This window comes from Candoia aspera, chromosome 1 (genome assembly GCF_035149785.1).
Source record: "Candoia aspera isolate rCanAsp1 chromosome 1, rCanAsp1.hap2, whole genome shotgun sequence".
In the NCBI taxonomy this organism is placed as follows: domain Eukaryota; kingdom Metazoa; phylum Chordata; class Lepidosauria; order Squamata; family Boidae; genus Candoia; species Candoia aspera.
In genome coordinates this window covers 121,635,923-121,658,198 of record NC_086153.1, presented here as the reverse complement: position 1 = coordinate 121,658,198, position 22,276 = coordinate 121,635,923, and the positions used below count along the sequence as shown (strand labels likewise).

Genomic DNA, 22,276 nt, shown 5'->3' with positions numbered 1-22,276 from the left:
ACATACTGCACAGAGTGTTGTCACTTAGAATAATGAACGTGACCCCTCTTGCTACAGTTAGGAACAAATAAATCTGGGTATGTCATTTTTAAAATCTCTAAATGTCATAACAGGAACCTCCCAAAATGCAAGTGCTACAGTATTTCCACAGCTGTATGATTATGTAGTAGACTTCCTTGAGTATCCAAGATTCCTGAAGCCTTCTCTGAACTTCATTGGTATGGTGAGTAGTGTTGTTACTATTTGCTTTATCAGTATCATTCCAGAAATTGACTGAATGAAAAATGCATCAAAAAGACAGATGTAATGACTGCCTACATGACAACAGAATTATGTTCTAAAAAACAGTTGGAAGAGCTAAAGGGTTCAATTGCAAGCCATTTTTTTTTCTGAAAACCTCCCATTCCACATCAAAACAAAACAGGCCAGAAATATTCATCCCTGTCTGAAAAGTTCATCTGGGGTCTATATGTAGACTGTGAATCACAGTATTTAGTATTTTTATTTGGCATGCACATATCCAAGGTTGTCCATCCCTGAGTTTATTTCTTTATTTTGGTATTTATTAGATTTATATCCTGCCTTTATTTTCTACAACTCAAGGTGGGGAGTTAGAGCAACACTGAAGTCACCAGGTATTCTAATTGTTCTCTGTTACCAAAGACAGTATTGCCATTTCTAACAAGGGTGTTCTACATAAAAGTTACTGTTGTTTTAAAGAATTTTGTTTCTAAAGTTTGATTCATTTTCAGCTGAAAGTAAGAAGAACTGATGATAATCCACTAACATCTGATGAACAAAAGAATAATGTCATGATCATGGTCAGACAGCCAAAAACTGCTTATCACATGTATGATGATGAAGATGAATTACAGAAAAATAACACAGTTCATAAGCTAAGTTATCCTGTTCCAGAAAATGGGGTTATTCAGGTTGAGTTTCCAGTTTCAGCTGATACAACAATTTTGCATATTAAGGTATATTCCTTTTCTGTCATTTTGTCTACAGCAAAGCCTTAACTGGCCAGTGAAAATAATCTCAGTATGGAAACTTGTTTAATGCCCTCTTATTACTCAAATACATCTTACTACACATGGGATATGTATATTGTTTTGTAGTAATTACAATAGAATAGGAGAAGGAAAGAAGGAAAGTTTCTTCTATTGCTGTGTTACTAAGCCACAGTTTCCCATTAGATACAAATTCTTAGAATTGTGATTTGGGTTTGGGCTTTCCCATAAATGATCAGGCAAGCATGTGGGGAGGGGAGTATATGAACCGAAAGGTTACTATGGCTCATTTGCAGTCATCTAAACCACTTTAAATGGTAGTTTGAACAGGGCAAGTGCTTATAGGTATGCTGTTAGCAATAGTAAAAAGTTCATCTTAGTTTTTCCAACTGAATGGTAAAATAAAAAGGTTGGGGTTGTATTTCAGGACCTATATTAAGTGTTGAGTCTTCCACCTTTAGTATTTCATTTGTAAGGGGGAGATAGTTTTTATTATTGTCTTATGTGCTCTTTTTTCTTTTTCTTTTTTTTAAACAGGCCAAATTTCTGGAGAGTCAAACTTCCAAAACAATACATGATGTGTTCTACTCAGCCAGTTTGACTTATCTCCAGATTAAAAAAACCAAGGATTTAAAAGTAATTGCTTTTATCAGTAATTTACCAAGTTTCTAAAATAAACAACTATATTACATTGTGATTGGTGTGTTCAATCAAGACCTCTTATTTTTCCTAGGTTGGGACACCCTTGGAACTCACTGTTCAAAGCAGCATGCCCTTGAATGAGATCAATTATATGGTAGATCTTAATTATTTTAATTTTTGTTTTTGCAAAAAAAAAATTCAGAGATGAGCTTTATTAAACCTGTCTGAGCTGAGGACCTTCTTCTGTCTTGCATGGCGTGTAGGCGGGGTCTTCCAAAAAGTGGGTATAGTCAAGGAGAAAAACAGGGCAAAGGAAGAAACAGGTAAACAAAGGCAAAAAAAGAGCTTAGCTGTTTTCTAATGGGCCTGATTTTCAGCTGAACTTGTGCCCTCTAGTAATAGAAGTATCTCATTAGACTTCAGTTACTTTAGACCAGCCTTTCTCAACCTTCTGACCCTGGAGGAACCCTTGAAATATTCTTCAGGACTCGGGGAACCCCTACACATTCAGGCTCAAATATAGGCCAGAAGTTACAGAATTATTATATTTGTTCCATGGGTAGGCCTGTATATATGCATTAACAGTGTTCTTAAACTAAAAATAAAGACTGAAACTTACCTCTTTAATGAGAAGTTGCCTGAATTTGAAATAATTTTTAAAATAAATTGTGATCTCCCAGGGAATCCCCAGTGATCTCTTGTGGAACCCTAGGGTTCTGTGGAACCCTGGTTGAGAAACCCTGCTTTAGAACAACATGGTAAGTCTGAATAGTGCCTATTTTCTCAGGAAAGTGTAGAAATATTATGTAGAGAATAATGGTCGCAACCTGTGTTGTTATTTGCCTTGTTGATATAATGATCATCAGTTTGCTTGCACAAGTACTTTTGGGGGAATTGGGAATTGAGAAATTTGCATGTACAGGAGTTGTTCAGAAGAATAAGGATGTCTAAAATTCTTTCCAAATTCTTTGTAACTTTTTCTTTCCTTTCCTTTCTATTTTTCTTTTTCTTTTTTCTTTCTCTTTGATTTCTTTTTTTCTCTTTTCTTCTTTACTTTATATTAGTTTGTATTCGTTACCTTCTTTTTAAAAGGTTTTAATGAAAATTATATAAAAACTTTGTATCTTTTTTTCTTTTCTATTTTTCTATTTTTCTTGCCCTTTTTGCTTTCTCTTTGCTTGCTTTTTTCTTTTCTTCTTTTCTTTATATTAGTTTATATTACTTTTTCTGTTTTTTAAAAGTTTTAATAAAAATCAGATATATAAAATTAAATTCTTTACAAATTGATTATCTATCAAATAGATTATTGGTCTATCTATCCAAAAGCAATGCATAAAATAGCAATAATTAAATAAAGAATAAAAATAAAGAATTTTTGTAAGTAATGTTAAAGTAATGAAATTTTAAAAAATTAAAATATTAATTGATTGATTATGTGTCATCATTCAACTAGGAAGGATTTCTACTGGTTATGTACAGACTTCCTAGATTAATTCATCAGGCCATAGTTACCAAATATGTATGTACTGAGAAAGTGTAGTTACTCAAACAAGAATTTAATTGTTCCAAATCAGTTTTGGATCCTGAAACTTAGATTGCATATTTATGCTTCTGAGTTCAGTAAGCTTTACTTCCCAACAACGCTGCTTAGGCTTGCATTGTTAATATCCAAAAGTAATCTAAAGAGTAATCTGAACTAGTATATACATTTTATAACCTTGTAGTATATTTAAAGAATTCTTAAATAGATTCAGTGAGCATTATATTTCTGACACAATAATGCCAATCTAGTGTTTGTGTAATATTTATATCTAGTAATAGAATGATCCAGTATTAAAAATAAAATTCTTTACAATCAGAACTTGATATGATTAGATGGCAAATATAATTCTTATGTAAAAAGAATAAAAAATACAAATTAAAGCTAAAATTTTAGAAATGAAATATTTAACACTCCCTTAAATTAAACTTGTATCTCTGATTAAAGAAACAATCCTTAGCCACTTCTAACTAACTACATTTTTAGACTATAATTTTGTATGGTACCTGAGGAAAAAATCTCATGAACTCAGTTTGTCCCTGAGTTGACATGGTCAACTGATGAAAGCTTTAATTTCAAATTACATGTTGTTAATTCTGATCCTGCCGAGAGTAACCTTGTATGTTTTTCTTTTTTAAAAAGTGATGTTTGGATTAGAAACCATTACGTGTCTATTCGTATTATTTCTGTAAGGGCTTCGTATGTTTTAGGTGTGATAATTTTTTTCCTCATAGGTAATGTCCAGAGGTCAGATTGTGGATGCAGGGAAAAAGAAGACCACAATGTTAAATTTAACCCCAGAAAATTCTTGGGCTCCCATGGCTTGCATAATTGCCTTCTACGTGCATGATAATGGGGAAATAATAAATGATGTTCTACATATTCCTGTTCAACCAACCTTTAAAAATCAGGTAAACGTACAAGCCTTCCTTTTATAATAAACTGAAAGGTGGAATTTTATAAACCAGCTGTGTAATACACCATAGTTGTAACGGTTGCCTATTCTAAAACACCATCAGACTCATGAGCAGGAATTCAAAGATATCTGATTTATTAAAGAATAGTATGCAGGATCACAGAGAAAGCTGAGAATGATGAAAGCGTGCCAAATTCAAACTAAAAACCTTCGGTACAAATGAAATCCCTCCCCCCGTAGAATCTTCTCAAATTTGCAATCCCAGGTGCTCCTAACGGTTTCTGATGGTCTGCGGGAAAAGTCCTTGAACAGAGAACATAATCCAAACACATTCCATTGTACTGATTTCACATACAGAGCTTGGTACAAGGTTTCACAGCAGCTCCCTCCCAAACAGAAATGTGCGTCAGCGCCATGGCATGTGAAACATTACGATGTATACTGTACATTGAATCAGTGAACATGACATACTGCCCCCCCAAAATAAAGAATACATTAAGCAGCAGGCTTCAAAGGGTAAGCAAGGTGGAAACGGTTAACTAAATCAGGAGCGTTAACATGGTGGGCAGACACCCATTCAGGATGAGGAAAGTGTTTCCATCGGACCAGATACTGCAGGGTGCCTTGAAGCTTGCGAGAATCAGCGATGTCCTTGACTTCAAAGTGTTGTTGGCCATCAGTCATAATTGAAGCAGGAGGAGGAGGTTGAGGGTGCCAACACGGAGAGTGGTGCACAGGCTTAAGCAAGCTGCAATGGAAAACAGGGTGCAAGCGTTTCAAATTGTGAGGCAGTTCCAATTTAACAGTAACTGGATTGACAAGACCAACAATAGGGAAAGGACCAATGAATTTGGGAGCAAGTTTTTTAGAGGGTTGTGGCAATTTGATAAATTTAGTAGATAGATACACCTGATCCCCAACTTTGAAGTTGTGTTGTAAAGAGCGATGCTTATTAGCTTGAGATTTGTAAGCAGCCTTGGCGTCAGCTAAAGCCTGTTGAATTACTGGCCAGGAATCAGACAGTTTAACAGCCCAGTCAAACGCAGAACATGTTTGGGAAGGGGGCTGTGGCAGTTCAGGGATGGGAACAAAGTCGTGACCAGAAACCATGCAAAAAGGGGTTTGTCTGGTACTTTAATGCACAGCATTGTTGTAAGCAACTTCAGCAAAAGGTAATAAGTCCGCCCAATCGTCCTGATGTATGCTCTTTAGTAGTTAATGTATGCTCTTAGAAACTGTTCAAGAGTGGAGTTTAAAATCTCAGTAGAACCATCAGTCTGAGGATGGGACGATGTGGATAGTGCTTGTTTGGTGCCAATCAATTTTAAAAATGATTTCCAAAACTGGGAAGTAAACTGTGCCACGGTCAGAGATCAAACGGGAGGGGCTATCGTGGAGGCGGTAGATGTGGTGGAGAAATAGGCATGCCAATTGTGGGGCTGACAGGATGGCTGCACATGGAATGAAATGAGCTTGTTTAGAGAAAAAATCTTTTACAACCCAAATGACAGTTTTCTTCTGACTGGGAGGTAGGTCCACAATGAAATCCAGAGAAATTTCATCCCAGGGGCGGGATGGCAGGCCACTGGCTGTAGAAGCCCCTGTGGTTTCCCCTCTTTTCGTTTTGACATGGCACAAACAGGACAGGAAGCAACATAGTCTTTTACATCACGCCTTAAGGTTGGCCACCAAAATTGACGGCGAACCAAATGCAATGTTTTGACAAAACCAAAGTGTCCAGCAAGTTTATCATCATGGGAACGCTGCAAAACATCAGCTCTTAAAGTTTCAGGCACATAAAGGCGGTGTTCCACCCACGCCAGACCGTTTTCAAAAGAAACATTGTCTCTATTAGCTAGCAACCAAGTGTCAGATTTCAGTGCCTGGAGAAAGTCCTTCTGTAACTGACAAGGAACTTGCACTTTCCGCTTCCCAGACTGGGCTGGGGGTGGGGTTGCCTGCGCACGGGTCTGGCTCTGAGTGACCACAACCAAGCCCAGTTGTGGTTCAGTGAGAACAGTCCCAACCACATCTGCTACCTGGTTAAGGTCCTGAGGTAAACGTGACAAAGCATTGGCCAGAAAGTTTTTCTTTCCCAGAATTTTAACTGGAAGTTAAAGCGGTGGAAAAACTGAGCCCAGTGAATCTGTTTAGGGCTGAGACATGGGGTGCGGAGGGCTTCCAAATTCCTGTGATCGGTCCAAACCTCGAAAGGGCATTTAGCGCCTTCAAGGAGATGGTGCCAGGTTTCTAAAGCTGCTTTTACAGCAAACACCTCCTTTTCCCAAACATGCCAACGGCGTTCTGTTTCAGAAAATTTCCTGGATGGATAAGCGCAGGGTTTTAAGCGATTTTCTAAATCCCTTTGTAACGAAATAGCCCCAATAGAGGAGTCAGAAGCATCAACTTGGACCACAAAGGCGCGTTCAAGATCAGGGTGCTGTAGAATAGGCTCAGCAGTGAAAAGGGTTTTTAATTTCTCAAATGCTGCCTGGCATTCAGGCGTCCAATCAAGCCCTTGGTACGGAGTAAATCAGTGAGGGGCAGAGCAATCTCAGTGAACCTCTGGATAAATTGCCGATAGAAATTACTGAACCCTAGGAAACTTTGTAATTGCCTCTGGGTGCGGGGACGTTCCCAACTTAGAATCGCCTGAATTTTTGCAGGGTCCATTTGTATACCGCTTTCATCATTCTCAGCTTTCTCTGTGATCCTGCATACTATTCTTTAATAAATCAGATATCTTTGAATTCCTGTTCATGAGTCTGATGGTGTTTTAGAATAGGCAACCGTTACAACTATGGTGTATTACACAGATGGTTTATAAAATTCCACCTCTCAGTTTATTATAAAAGGAAGGCTTGTACAGGAAGGCCTTCTGAGTCATCGGATAAATTTTTGGCTTGGGCAATTGAGCATTGGGGACCAACTCTATTACACAGTCAGTTCTGCAGTGGGGGAGTAAATGATCTGCTTCCATCTCCCCAAATACGTCTGCAAAGTCTTGGTATTGATCAGGTAAGCCTTCTAAATGTGGCAAGTTAGGGCGTGGCATGGTGATCGCTGCCCTTCCAACCCCCGCACATGCAACTATCTCCGCTGTAGGAGCTTGGTAAAATCCATCTTTAAAAGTCACAGTTCTGTGCTCCCAGTTTATATAGGGGCTTCGATAGGTCAACCAGGGGATCCCCAGAATTACCAAGGGATTGCCAACAGGTGCTGCAACAAATTTCAAAGTCTCACGGTGGCTGCCCATTTGCATTGCCACAGTTCCAGTGAAATGGGTTGCCGGGCCCCCCTCTGCCATTGAACCATCCAACTGTGTGAAGATCAAAGGCTGCTGGAGGGGGAAACTAGGCAGGTCCAAAGCAGCAACCAGATCAGGGTGAATTGAACACCTGGAACACCCAGAGTCAACTAAAGCCCATACCTCTGTAGTTTTTGTGCGGGAACCCAATTTCACTTTTACTGCTAAAGTGGGACAGTCAGCACTCACCATAGCATCTTCGCGCCCATCCTCTTCCACCTGCCCGCTGGCGCTCTTCATGGCAGGTGGCTGGTGTTTCCCGCCAGCTCCTTAGAGTCATCTTCAGCCTCTCCTGAGAAGTAAATTACTTCTTCAGCATCGGCTGTCCCTTTGGCTGCTGTCATTCGCTGCGGGGGGGGGGCGATTTGGCCGGCGGCTTCCCTGCTCGATCTCCAGCCTTGGTTTTTGGGCAATCAGCTGCTCGATGGCCCTCCTTTTTGCATCGGAGACACTGACCCCTCGTGTAGCGCCAATCTCTCTCCTCATCCCAGGCTCTATAGCTTGGCCGGGCGGCAGTCGCAGCACTTCAGGGTTCCCTCATGGGGGCAGGTGGTTTTTCAGATTTTCTAGTTTGCATGAAGGTATGCTGAGCGTGCTCAGCCTTGCCTGCCAGACAGATCCAGTCATACAATGACTCGGGGTCGTCTCTACACAATGCCCACCGTAGGATGTCCCGGTTGAGTCCCTCTTTAAACCGTTCTATTAAGGTTGACTCAGACCAGTCAGTGATTTTCCCAGCCAGAGCTTTAAACTCTAGGGCATAATCAGCTACTGACAGTTGGCCCTGGGTGAGATCCTTCAGCTCCTTCTTAGCTCTTGCCTTGGCCAGAGGATCTTCAAAATGCAGCTTTAATGCCCACATGAAATCATCAAAATAATCAAGTGCAGGGGAGTCAGCATCTCTTAATTGGACATACCAGTCAGCTGCTTGACCCTTCAATTTGGTGGCAATGGCAGTTATTTTAGCCTCTTCAGAAGGGAAGCATGCCCCAAACTGCCTCATATAACTTTTAGCATTAGTTAAAAAGAAAGATAACTTGGTTGGATCCCCATCAAACTTAACAGAAAAGTCTCTCACTCCGCCTCCGGTTGGAGTGGGACCAGCAGTCCCTTGGGTGGTTGGGCCCCAGGTTACAGTAGCTTTCCCTTTTCGGGTTGGGGATACTGATGGCCGGCGGGCTCTGCGGGGTGGACATTCATCCCGGAGCCGTCTCCGGCCCTGCTCCACCGGCGGTCTGGATGGGAGGATGGGGGATGGTTGTGGGAATCTGGGATCTCCTCTGTGCCTCCCCTGCCCCTCCAGTGACAAAGACAGGTTTCTCAACATGTACTCCATCGATTCTAATTTGGCTTCCACCATTCTTAGTCTCTCAGGGGTTTCAGAGTCCCCTCTCCTTCGCATGCCCGGTTTTCTATCCATTGACACCATAGTAGATTCTTTGTCTGGGATTAGCGGGAGCTGATACTTCCAGGACGTCCCCGACGTCCCTGGTTGGGGTTCCCCCGCTTCATCCAAGGTGATCAACTCTGCAAGCAATTTGATGGGTGCCGGTTGCTTTGGCTCTTCCCCATTGTCAGTTTCCTCTGCATCAGAATTGGAACTCAATTCCTCCCTTGACAGGTCTTGGGATTCTGAATGTCCTGGGGTGAGATCCAGTTCTCCGCTCTTGACTGTCGACTTAGGCATCAAGCTAGCCATCTCCTCGAGTCCCCTGGTCGTGGATTTTGACTCAGCCATCGTTAACTATTTTCCCTCACAAGAGACTGATCTTGGTAGGAGCTAATGGTACAACTTTGGGATTCTCAGCTTTATGTAACGGTTGCCTATTCTAAAACACCATCAGACTCATGAGCAGGAATTCAAAGATATCTGATTTATTAAAGAATAGTGTGCAGGATCACAAAGAAAGCTGAGAATGATGAAAGTGCGCCAAATTCAAACTAAAAACCCTCGGTACAAATGAAATCCCTCCCCCAGTAGAATCTTCTCAAGTTTGCAATCCCAGGTGCTCCTAACAGTTTTTGATGGTCTGCAGGAAAAGTCCTTGAACAGAGAAAATAACCCAAACACATTCCATTGTACTGATTTCACATACAGAGCTTGGTACAAGGTTTCACAGCAGCTCCCTCCCAAGCAGAAACGCGTGTCAGCGCCATGGCATGGGAAACGTTGTGATGTTTAAGATACATTGAATCAGTGAACATGACAATAGTTTTATATTAGTCTATCTGCAGAGATAGACTTTGGTAGCTTACAAGGATGCAGCAGTGCAAAAGCATAGGATGTGGGTGGTTAGATTAGGAAAATATTGAAAGGTATTCTCTTACTAAAAAAAAAATCTTCTAAAGAAGAATCCGTTATGAAAAGCTAGCATAAACCTTCAAACCAAGTCTTCCTGACATAATAGATAATTAAATCAGTGCCTGAACAAAGAGATATACTCTCCTTGCTAGAGTTTTCATCTGTAGGGTTACATTTCCCTTGGCTTATATGTTTTTTTTGAAAAACAAAGGAAAAGAAAGAAAAGGAGGTGATAACAAAAATTGTGCATGTTGCAGTTCATAACTTATGTGTTGCTTTCTAACAATAACGATGTTGAAAGTGAAATCACACATATTAAAATTACATTTGATTAAAATTAAGATTACATAAAGTAGAAAATATAGCTATAAAAATAAAGTATCTTTAAAATCAAACGATATTTGCAATATTATTATCTTCATAGTACTATTCTTGCAATTTCTATTCCACTGTTGACCTAAAAAATTACTATAAAAACAACAATTGCAGCCATAAGGGGAAAAAAAGTAAAAATTAATGCTAAACCACAGAGTAATATGGCCCAAAATATCTGAGGCAATAAAATATCTCTGCTAGTCATGAAAAGTATATTAAGATGGGCATTTGGGAGAAGGCAACTTCCAGGGCTGAAAAGCCTTGTAAGTTACAGCAACTTCAAGAAGAGCTCTAACCAGCGAACTTAAAACATTGATAAGGACAGATGGTAAGATACAATCTTTCAGATACTGCTCCACCAAACCATGAAGAACCTTTTTAAAGCTGGTAGTTTGAATGGACTGAGATCTACTCCATTCATAGTTAGGACTATGATATCCAGAGAGCCACTAGATGGTAGCAAAGATGTGTTTCCTGTATCTTGGCAGCTGTTCTATTTTCTGTAGCCCAGAATTGGTAACCATACAGTGGTGCTTAAAAGTTTGTGAACCTGTTTGAATTTTCAATATTTCTGCATAAATATGGCCTAAAATGTAATCTGTTCTCCACTCAACTCCTAAAACTAGATAAAGAGAGCCCAGTTAAACAGATGAGTCAAAAGCATTATACTTGTTCATTTACTTATTGAGGAAAATGATGGAAAGCTACATCGTAATGGCTTTTAATGGATGCCTATTGGCAAATCTATGCATAACACACTGAACTTTATTCCAGCTTCAGATGAAATGGTTTCCCCATATTCAGCAAGGCCTATTTTTAAGTAGGCATGCTTAGGATTTCAACCACAATTTGAGTCATTATCCAAGTAGCTCTTTGTGTCTCATTAAATGTCCATTTTGTATGGGTTTAAAGAAAGGCCTCTCAGTAAAGAGCAATGTTTCATTTTGAGAGATACATTTTCACTTCTCCATAGTTAAAACATGCTCTCTGTATACATGCTGGCATATACCAATCACACCATTCCCTTTTGGGATAAGCAATGCTATACAAATTGCAAAAAATAAATAAAAAATGGTAAACTGAAGTCCATTGGGATTGACCTATAAACCCTGTACAATTAATTAATTCTTGATTAGGGTGTGAGGTTAAAAAAAGAAAAAAAATACAGCCAAATCTAGTTTACACCACCACCATTTTGAAAACATCCATTCTTCACAACAGACCAAAAATTCCTTTCTACGAGTTTTTGCGCAACTTGAAATTTATGCATCCACTTTCTCATCTTTATATTCTAGCAAGATACACACACTTATCTACTTGTTCTGATTGTATACCATGTATGTATAACTTGTAATTATCCAGTTCTTTTTCCTATCAAACACAACTACCATGGTCTTTGATACATTAATTTGTAGATAGATTCTCTTCATGGTGTGACACAGTCTAATTACCATTTGCAGCAAATCATGCAGCTCCTCAGCCAACAGCACAGCGCTGTCTGCATCCAAAAACACCTGGATATTTACACCTTCAATCAACACACCTTCAATGTTGCTACAAGCATTCCTTACATATTTATCCATAACAGGAGGATAAAAATCTTGACTGTAAATCCCTTGCCTGGCATAAAGCCGTACTGTACTTCTCAAATGTTGCTTGCTGTCACCTCTTACCATCTTTCAGTCAGAGTACTGCCAAACACTTTCCTAGGCACATTTCACACATGGATCTCCCTATAGTTTTTGTATTTACTGTTGCTGTCTTTCCCACAGTATTCTTCATCATCAGGCACACTCACAACCATTCTATAAGCAAACCACTTCCATATTTTAACATTCCTCCTGTTGCACCATTTCTGCAAGCTTTCCATTTTCCAACATTCTCATAGTATTTACGATTTCCCTTTTCCTGGGCATTAACATTTACAGCATTTGTTTCAATTCCACTCATAGACATATCACTATTATTCCTATACATATGTCTAAACCATTCACTCCAGTTTCATTTCAAATCATGTAATCATCTTTATTTTTAATTCCTTTCAGTCTGTTGAAGGCTCCCTGTTCAGTTCCCCTCTATATTGGGTGGGAGGGGATTTTTTATTAATTTTATTAACTATTTCCTTTTCTTTGGATTTTTAGAATTACTTCAAAAATAAATCCTTCATTTAGTTACTCTGTATTGTAAAACTGTTGCTTGAAGCTGTTACTGGGTTTCTGGGCCATCAACATCTGCTTACAGTACAGTGTAGTAAAAGGCAAGGGAAAAAACTGAAATGATGGAGTGTTTCAATGTGTCCAAAAAAACGTTAATATAGAGGTTTGAAAAACAAAAAACCCAAGAACCTACAATTGATTAATTACTGCTTGCTCTGCCATGTGAAACAAGACATGGTGTAGTTAATCTTAAGTACAGGTGATACTACCAAGCCAGCTTGAATCTATATTTTAAGAAAGTGGCTTGTTTTTACTTGCCATAAACTAAAATAGAAATGGAGTCTTTTGAACTGGTTCTATCAGGAAAGTATAAGAATACACAAGACCCTGAGGCTACTCTGAGCTTATTCTTGTAATGCTAAGCTATTGTTTAAAATTACATCCAGTGCAGCCGAAGTGAAGTGCAAGATGTTTGTTGCCATAAAGTACCAAGTGGACGGTTGATTGCTGGATCCAATACCCTTCTCTTGTCTTTGGTCCATCCTTCCCCTTTTCTTTTTCTAGTTTCAACTTGGAAACAGTTTTGACTGTGGCCTCCACTCCTTTACATTCCTTGTCTGCTGTCTTGTTACCTGTTCTCTTTCTTCAGATGTCCTGTCTTATGTTTCATCTTATGCTATATTCCAAGCTGGTCCATGACTCTGGCTTGTTCAGACTATGGTAGCTCTGCCATCAAAAAAATCTGATTGGAGAACCTCTCATTTTTTAAATAGTAAATGCAGGAGGGATTCATCTGGGGTCATGCAATTGGAAATAGTCTGTTTTTTAAACCTTTTCCACCTCTCAGTATTCCTTTCATAATCCAGATTACCATTCTGAGCTACTATTTTCCCCCCACAAAAGAAAATATTCTGAAGCTGAGAAGAAAAATAATACGTTTAAGGGAAGTGTTTCAGGGAGAATAGTACACAGAGAAATAATAAAATACTTTCTCTAGCTCCCTGGCCTCAACTCAAATCTTTCCCCTTAATTTATACTTGCATTTACCAGGGGAAAAAAAAGATGTATGATCTTCCACTCAGAAGTAGAACCGCTGAGTTCAACAGATCTTTCTGTCAGAAAGTATATATAGTATTACTGTCCTAGTTCTGAATCTGATTTGACTCTTCCACAGTTTTGGGACCAATTCAACTGCATCAAAGATAAACCTATTTCAAATTACCTATTGCATAATATTTGATATTCCCTCAGATTAATATGCATTGGAGTAAAAATAGAGCAGGGCCTGCTGAGGATATTACCCTCAAAATCAAAATGACAGAACCTCAAACCACAATTGGACTTTTAGTTGTTGACAAAAGCACAAATTTGCTGGGAAAAAGAAATGATATCACAGAGGATGCTGTAAGTTTTTTATTTTTTGCAAGGGTGCATTAGTTTAGAAGCAGTATGTTTTATTGTGACTAGTTCCCTTAAAATGTCAAAACAAGAAATTGAAGCCATACAACAATTAATATTATGCATTAATGTTAATGGTCTAGGTTATTTACAATAAACTTCATTCTCTGATAATCAGAGTAAGTCTTGGTGCATTCTATATCAAACATAGTTGCATTTATTTACTTCATTTTCTGATAAGCATGCACAATTAAGAAGGAATGTATAAGGATGTGTAATTCTACATTTTTGTTAAACTAGAATATTCATAACAAAAGAAATAATGGAAATTAAAAACGAATGTAGTGAGTTCACACGCACTTACAAATCATCCACAAACTCTTAATCAGTGATGAAAAAGAAATGAAATGTGTCTAGACATTTCCAAGAGGCTCTATGCTGATGATAAAGTTGATGGCCAATTATAGTTCAGTCTTTGGTGGCATTCTTCACTGCCCCAGTCCAAAATCTTAATTAGTAAATTACTCCCTTGTGCAGCAATTCAGTTACTGGGCTTCCATCAAACAATCCTCTTCAGAGAAAGGTCATAATGAATGAACTTCATGTGAAGATTCTTTCATATGCCTTCCACATTGGCATATTAAAATATCATGCAGTAATTATTCACAGTGTTCTGTTTTATTTCATCCAGTTCCTTGGGCTGAAAACCTTCTGGGCATACTAATGTAGATACTAATATCTTTTATTATTTCATCACTGGTTAACTGTTCCTTGATAATATGATTTTATTTTTTTTTAAAAAAACTGTTTAACTGTTTCTTGATTTATTTTTACTTTTTTAAAATAGATATACCATGAGCTAAGTTTATATGATACAAAGTCATCTGATGGGAAAGCTGGAAATGCTTTCAGTGTCTTTCAGGTACAGTTTCATATATAGATGCTAATTTTTATATTTCCCAATGTGTTTTGGTTCCTGGAGGAGTACGAAAATCTCTTTCTCTCTCTCTTTCAACACATACACTACATGCACACGTAAATAGGTGTATGTGTGTAAGTCCTTTTCTGTTTGCTCTAAAATATATTAAAAAATAATAGAATGTACTGATATCTTGCATATATTTAAACTGAAAAATCTTTTTATGTACTGTATTCAGAATAGCAATCTCTGGATATTGACTGATGCCAACCTTTCAGAACATGTGGACTATTTCGATAGTAAGTAAAGACAAATCAAGAAATGAATACAGCATTTCTTGGGGTAGATACCTATTCGACCTTTAAACCTCTATATCTTCTTTGTCTGCCTCAGAACAAAGGCCCTCCCTTTTTTCCTTTAAAATATAATTACTCCCTGCCATAATCTTTCCTCAGGAATGGAGACCAAAATTTATCTTTTCAAAACCAGCTACCCTTTAGTGGATATAGAGTGAAGATGACGTAATCAAAGACAGATTGAATGTTCAATTAAGGATAACTTTATTTGAAATAAAACAGTCACCAAGTTAGATCAAATTTGTGTATGCGTATTTACATACAGTAGGATTCCTGATGAATTTTGGATTCATCCAGGTTTCTTCTAGAGCATCTTTGCTTCTTCACGGAAATAATCGTGTAGGCATATTCTTACTCCTTTTATGTTACTTTTATGTTACCCTCTGTTGTTTCCTCAAAATGTTCAGCCAGCTCACTGCAGAAAAACTTTGCTGATCTCTAAAACTCTGATCTGATTCTATGGTTTCAGTTCTCTCCCCCCCCCCATCTCTGAATTTCTTCACTGTTACAGTTTTGTTATGATGGCCTATTGTCTCCCTGTGTTTACGGCTGCTTATGTTCTACTTTCCCTCCAAACCCAATCTTAATGAGATGAGTGGATTAGTTTACTGGTTCAAATGTTCTTTTTGCGGGGAAATGTTCGTATAGATTTTTAAATTTAAAAATACATAGAAAAAAAATTAGACAATGTTTGGGATGGGAGGAAGATGGGATTGCACTTTCTAAAGTATATGAGATGGCCAATTTTTAAAAAGCTAGGTGTTCTACAATCAGACAGGCACTTTGAAGAATGTAGACTTTGTCTCTGGTTATATGATCGTACAAAGTTGGCAAAAATTATGAAAAATATGAGAGACTCCTCAGTTGTGGTGTAAGTTTCAGAAGGTAAGAGTTCTCACAGTAGATTTCTCCTGGGAAAAGATTAATGCCAGTCAGTCATTGTTCTAGATACAGTAGTGTTTATCCAACTGTGAATCACACAGCAAAATACACCTCTTCACTGGTGCTGTAGGTAGGTAGATAGGCAGGCAGACAGGCAGACTTTTTTTTTTAATCTCAACTTTCAGTTGATTGATAAAATAGCTTTTCATTCAGCTATTTACTGGTTCTTAGCATGGTTATAATTCCTTAGGAGACGGTACTCATCAGCCTATATTTTCTAGTGCATATTCTGGCTGGCTGAAAAAGATTAGGTTTTTAATGCCCTGAATACGAATTTAGATAGCAGCAGCAGTATTCCACAAGCTATGCTTTGCCAGTAGTTCAATTTTGCCAGCTAATGCGCTAGACACAGTATAGTGGAAGCTGTTTGCACAAAACTTGCAGAGGAAAATAAAAAGAGTGCAAATCCAGGCTGAAAACTCTGCTATAGATAGCTTGTTTGTGGCTTCTGATACTTTGATCAAAAGGAGTTGACAAAGAGAGATAATTTATAATGCAGTGCAGTGTAGATATTAAACATAATATCTGGAACCTGTATTCCCTTCTATCAGCAGAAGGTGTGATATCATTTGCATAATACAGGCAAAATAAAGTCTGGCTTCTCTGAAATGAATCCCTTAGCTATTCCTCCATTCATGTAGCTACAAACTATCTCTCCTTCATTTGTTTTAAGGCTGCTATTTTATGTGAGTGCGTTATGATTGCTACTTCTTTTAGCAAGAAGAAGCCAGAGAGGTTGCTTATGTTTCTTTCTAAATTCCCTTTAAAATTGACACAGGAGAGTTTTTTTCAGCTGTGCTGGCACAGTTTCATCTCATGTCTTTCATGCTCTATATTAGTTTTGTGAGTCTTCCTCTCCTGTGGGAGGAATTTTGGCTAATTACATTTTAAACGTTTACCCTCCAAAATTTTCTATTATTTTTAATTAATTATTGCAATACTCTTCAGAACAATGTGAGACATGTTGTTGGGGGTGGGGGAAACAGAACAGGGAAAATTGGCAAAAGTCAAGCCCTTTTCATTAGTAGCATCTCCTCACACATCTTCTGGGGATGAAACAAGCCATTCTGTTGACAAAAATTAAACTCCCTATCTGGTCCAATTTATGTTGCTCACTTGTATCAAACACCTCACCCTATTCTTTTCTCCTCAGTGATTGTTTATTCTGATATGGATTATGACCTGGATAGCCTATCTATATCCTATAAATATAACCCGACACTGTATGATGGTGATCCCTATGTGAGGACCAATTTTCCAGAGACTTGGCTTTGGCAGGAAATCATGACAAGGTATAAACTTCTGTGAAGATAGCTTTCTTTATATTTCCTTACAAATAATTATAAATGCTTGTCGGACCTCCGGGGAAGAAATGGTGAACTGAACACGGCTCCATTGAAAGCAGAGCTGACAACAGTGGCAGAATGAGGAGCTGTTGAGTAGATTGGCTCTTCATAATTCCTCTCTGGAAAAGGAGAGGACTTGAGGTTGCTCACAAGTTCTCCAGACAGCTGCTCCTCATGAGATCACAGGACAGCGGTCTCCAGTGGATTTAGAGCTCTTGGAGATGAAGGAATAGCCATCTTGCTCAAACCACAGTTAGCATCTTTAAAAGGAACTGGGTTTGCGTACTTCCTTTTCTAATCACTTTTGGAAATTGCTTGTCAACTGCTTTTCAGCTGTTAGGAACCTTTGGATCGACAAGTTTGAAAACACTGGGTGAGTTTATACAAGTAACAAACCAAGAGAGTGACCTGGATAATTTTCCTATATTGGATTTACAAAAGAGGCTTGTTAATTCTTCAAATTTTGTGAGAAGGGACAAAAAGAGTTGAAAAGAAATCAAGTTCTAGGACATTATTTGAAGGGATTAAAGATCAAGATTGTTAAAAGGAAGGAATATAAAGTTGGTTTATTTGATCAAAGTTAAAATAGATATGTTGTTATCTCTGGTAACCCTTAATGGACTTTTGCTGGCATCAGGACTGAAATGACATGGCTTTGTTTATAAATAAGAGATGGGATATGGGAAGGAGAGATCATTTGTTGTATTTTAAGAGAAAGTAATAAGTTACAAAAATTGTTTATACTTGTGATGAAGGTGAAGTCATTTCTTTATATATTTTCTTTTTCTTTACTATATTCTTTTTTCTTTTTATTTCTATTTTTTTTTCTGCACCTTCTATTCTTTCTTTTTATTCTTTTATTTTTTTTTAGTTTGTATTCGTTTTTATGGTTGAAATTGTAATTTTTAATAGAATTACTATTAAAAAAACAAATTATTGTTTAGGTATTGTTTTGTTTACTTAATTATTTCAAAAGACTTAGCAAAAGTCCTCATATTCCAAATTCTCATCTCTTAATTTGTTTAGAGCTTTCTTGAATTAAATTCTTATTTAGCTTTTTGCCATTTATTTTGTATTCTTTAAATTCTTTAAGCTGTTAGTTTGGTTTTCCTCTATTTTGGGTTGAAGTTGTACTTACCAGGTAGTTTTTCAAACTTGTTGCTTGGAAGACCTCTTTTAACTTTATAATCCAAAAGTGTTTAGAAAGTATGGTTGGGCAAACCCGGTGTCCTTAAAGGCTCTGCCATGGTTGCCATTTCTTGTCCACTCCTTATCTGGAGAGGTTCTATTGGAACAGGCTGATCACCGGTCTGTTGGTCCTAGCTGCATCTCCTCCTCAAGAGACATCTTAGCTTGCCATTGCCTCACCTGGAAGTCCCCGAGGAGAATGAAACCTTACATACGTGAGTTTTATTTATTTGTAGTTGATAGTGGGAAGTTTTTTTTCTAAAAATTGGACTGTTCTATTGAAAAACATCTTGTCAAATGGCCATTTTTTCTAATCATCTATCTCCCTGAACTGGATTTGAACTAAACTGAAACTGATAAATATTTTGCTTCATATTTTCCCCAAATGTATATATTTCTTATGGACCAGTGTATTGTGAGACCCAGTCTGGTGTAAGGCACCAGACTAGAAACCAGGAGACAATGAGTTCTAGTCCTGCCTGAGGCATGAAGCCAGCTTGGTGACTTTGGGCCAGTCAGTGTCTCTCAGCCCTAGGGATAAGGTAATGGCAAACCTCCTCTGAAAAACTTTGCAAAGAAAACTGCAGGGACTTGTCTAGGAGTCAGGAGTCAGCACTGGCTCAAAGGCACTCACACAGTGTATTGTGGCAAACTATAAAGTGTAGGAAAAAAATAATGTCTAAACATGTAGCAAATACTTGCTGGGACATATACCCATCTGGAGATCTTTAGATTAGATTATGTTAAGTGAATGTTTAGAATCAAGTATTTCCATGCCTTGTAATGTTTTCAACTCCAAAATACATACATACATACATACATACATACATACATACATACATACGACAATCACCTTCATGCTGTGAGGCATGAATGGATTTTTGGGCCTACCGTGAGCGTAATGTATGAGTGTAATGTAAATAATCCTTATTTGTACTTCTGCAAATATTCCTGTAAGAAATTAACTTGATTAAACAAAACAAGTTTACTATATCAGGAAAGTCACCCTAGTTTTGCTGTCTCTTATTATTCTGTCTTTTCCCATCTTTAGATCTACTGAAACAACAACAAATGTTACCGTTCCTGATACCATTACATCCTGGGTAACCAGCGCATTTATAGTATCTGAAAATCTTGGATTGGGTGTGATGAAAATACCCTTTGAGGTAATAAACCACTAGTTGATTCTCCCCTGATTTGCTGTGAAAATAAGAACTTTCAAACATGCACCACTGGATGAAGCTCGTACTCAGTAGCATAGCTTCTGCTGAGTATTATTTAGTCATGAATTTGTTTTTTTTTAAAATATTTGTATACCACTCTTCATCAGCATTTTATATCAGGATAGGTTATATTAATGCCATAAAACAAAATGAAATTGAAAATACAGTTATCATTATCTATGAATTCAGCAGCCTTAAAAGAAGATAATTTTCAGGTGATATTTTTTTAGCATACAGTCTGTAGTTAAAGAAGCTGGGATATTTCAAGCACCTTTCCAATATTCCAATGATTATTTTGTGTGTGCCAAGGACATACCTTTGGGGGGAAGGAATCAGGATAGAGAAAGAAGATCCTCCAAGTGAAACTCAATCATATTTAAATAGTGAGAGATTCAGTCATTTATTAATAGTATCAGGTAGCAGGGCACAATGACTCTTCTGCTTTATAGAAAGATTATGGACTTTCTATAAAGAGTGGTAGATACTAGCAGATTTAATCTAACCCTGATTTCAGTCCATTGATGGAATCTATTTTGGTGGATATGTCGATGAAGATTCTCAGTCATCCAGGTGGAATTGTCTGTAGTTTGAGTCATGGCAACTGGATTTCTTTCTTTTTGGCTGAAACGTTTTGCTGCTTGTCCAAGCAGCTTCTTCAGTCTGGGCAAAGTCTTTTGCCAGTCTTTTGCCCAGACTGAAGAAGCTGTTTGGACAAGCAGCAAAACGTTTCAACCAAAAAGAAAGAAATCCAGTTGCCATGACTCAAACTACAGACTATTTTGGTGGATTTTGCAAACACACTTCCATAGGAATCTGGTCCCAGCATGCTTTAGCTCAGTGTGCTCTGTCAATCTATTGAAATTGCAGAGATGGTGAAACCAACTGAGGAGAACACAGCAAATTGCTGAGTAGAAGACCTTTTGGTATGCTGCGTCTAGTTCCAAGGCCAAGGGAAAAGCAACTAGAACATTGCAAGAGATAACAGACTGTAGAGGGCAGTCCAGTATAAGAAAAAGGTTGGCAAGTGAACAACCAAAGAGTTTTCAAAGTAAAGGTAACTTTTTGTTGCCTTAGAAATAGAGAAGACTTCCTGTTCTCTATTACATCTGGAATATTCTGCATTCTTGGCTCCTCTTCCAGGGCTTCTCGGATGACATAGGAATAGTATGGGATTAGTGCTCTGAGGTCCTTACCTGAATTTTTTTAAGATAAGAATTGTAAAGAATTTTAGTTTAAAAATATATAATTATTATAATAAACAACATTAATCTTAGATTTTACTAAATCTTAAATCTTAGATTTTACTAAATCTTAAATCTTAGATTTTACTAAAGCAAAAAGGATGTGGGGCATATTTTTGTCATGTGAAGCACCATCTAATCAGTATCATTACCCCCTTCTCTTGCTTCTTTCTTTCCTTTTTTTATAGAATCTGAAAATTGAGAATTTTAAACAAGCTTCTCTATCTCTTAACTAATTTATTTGACGTGTATTTCAAAGCATGGTTCAATTTATTTAATCTCTTAGTCTTTTTAGGTACAATATAAAGCTAGGAAATGTTTCATAATCTTTTTTTCCAAATTTTCCAATTTTTCAGGAAAAAAATCCTCAAAAAGGGGGAAAACTATTCTCCCTTCTGATCTTCATATCTCTAATTCTTAATTAACAAATTGTACCGCACAGTGGTTTACTATTGTATAACTTTTGTTGTTCAGTTAGAAGTCTTCCAGCCCTTTTTTGTTTCCTTAAACCTTCCTGCTAGTGTCATAAGAGGAGAACAATTTATATTAGAAGTAAACATCTTCAATTATTTGAAAGAAAGCACTGAGGTAAAAATATTGAAACTTCATTTGTTTTAATCTGCTTTTTATTGCATTCTCTGTGCTATTACCACTCTGTGTTAATTTCATTCTGATTGAAATTTTTATACTTAATTGTTAAAGAAATAATATTCCCTCAATAGTTTAAAAGAAAATTATGAACATAGTTATACTTATGCATATATTAAGGTTTTGCACCAACCCTAGGATTTAATTTGGGTGCAAATGTGGAAAACAGCTAGGTTTGACTCATAGGCCATTCAGTTCAAGCACTCCTCCTATCTATCTGTTTATTTATTTATTTATCTAATTTGTCCTCACCCATCTCCTCCTATCGGAGGACTCTGGGCAGTTTACAACAATCAATTGAAAACAATAACCATAAAATACACAGAATAAAATACAATAATAAATAATATAAATAAAGTTAAAAATAAAGAATCCAGGTGGTGAAGAATCTAAAACAGTCCAAGTGTGGGAGGAGTGGTCTATAGCAACCATCCCCATGTAGATCTATTCCCCTCTCCGCCCCAAGCAAGGTGGCAGAAACAGGTCTTCAGACTCCGCCAAAAGTCCAGGAGCGATGGGGCCAATCTCACCTCCAGGGGCAGCATGTTCCACAGGGCGGGAGCTACTGCGGAGAAGGCCCACTTCCTGGACCCCGCCAGATGAAATTCTCTTACAGACGGGGTCCGCAGCATGCCCACTCTGCATGATCGGGTGGGATGGGTTGATGTAATGGGGAAGAGGTGGTCCCATAAGAAGTTGATTTGGGAAGGTGGATATGGAGATCCAGCTGGGTGGGTTGATAGTGAGGATCAATTTTGCCTCTGCTC

At 37.8% G+C, this 22,276-nt stretch overlaps 1 protein-coding gene across 1 annotated transcript in view; it reads left to right on the top strand.

Moving 5' to 3' along the window:
- CD109 (CD109 molecule) overlaps positions 1–22,276 on the top strand; it is an 88,928-nt gene that overhangs the window by 28,606 nt on the left and 38,046 nt on the right. The window contains 11 exon segments of the mRNA XM_063291051.1: positions 114–223; positions 753–977; positions 1,548–1,646; positions 1,744–1,806; positions 3,927–4,103; positions 13,500–13,652; positions 14,494–14,568; positions 14,804–14,864; positions 17,017–17,155; positions 19,449–19,563; positions 21,336–21,449. Coding sequence (XP_063147121.1) covers positions 114–223; positions 753–977; positions 1,548–1,646; positions 1,744–1,806; positions 3,927–4,103; positions 13,500–13,652; positions 14,494–14,568; positions 14,804–14,864; positions 17,017–17,155; positions 19,449–19,563; positions 21,336–21,449 — 1,331 coding nt within the window.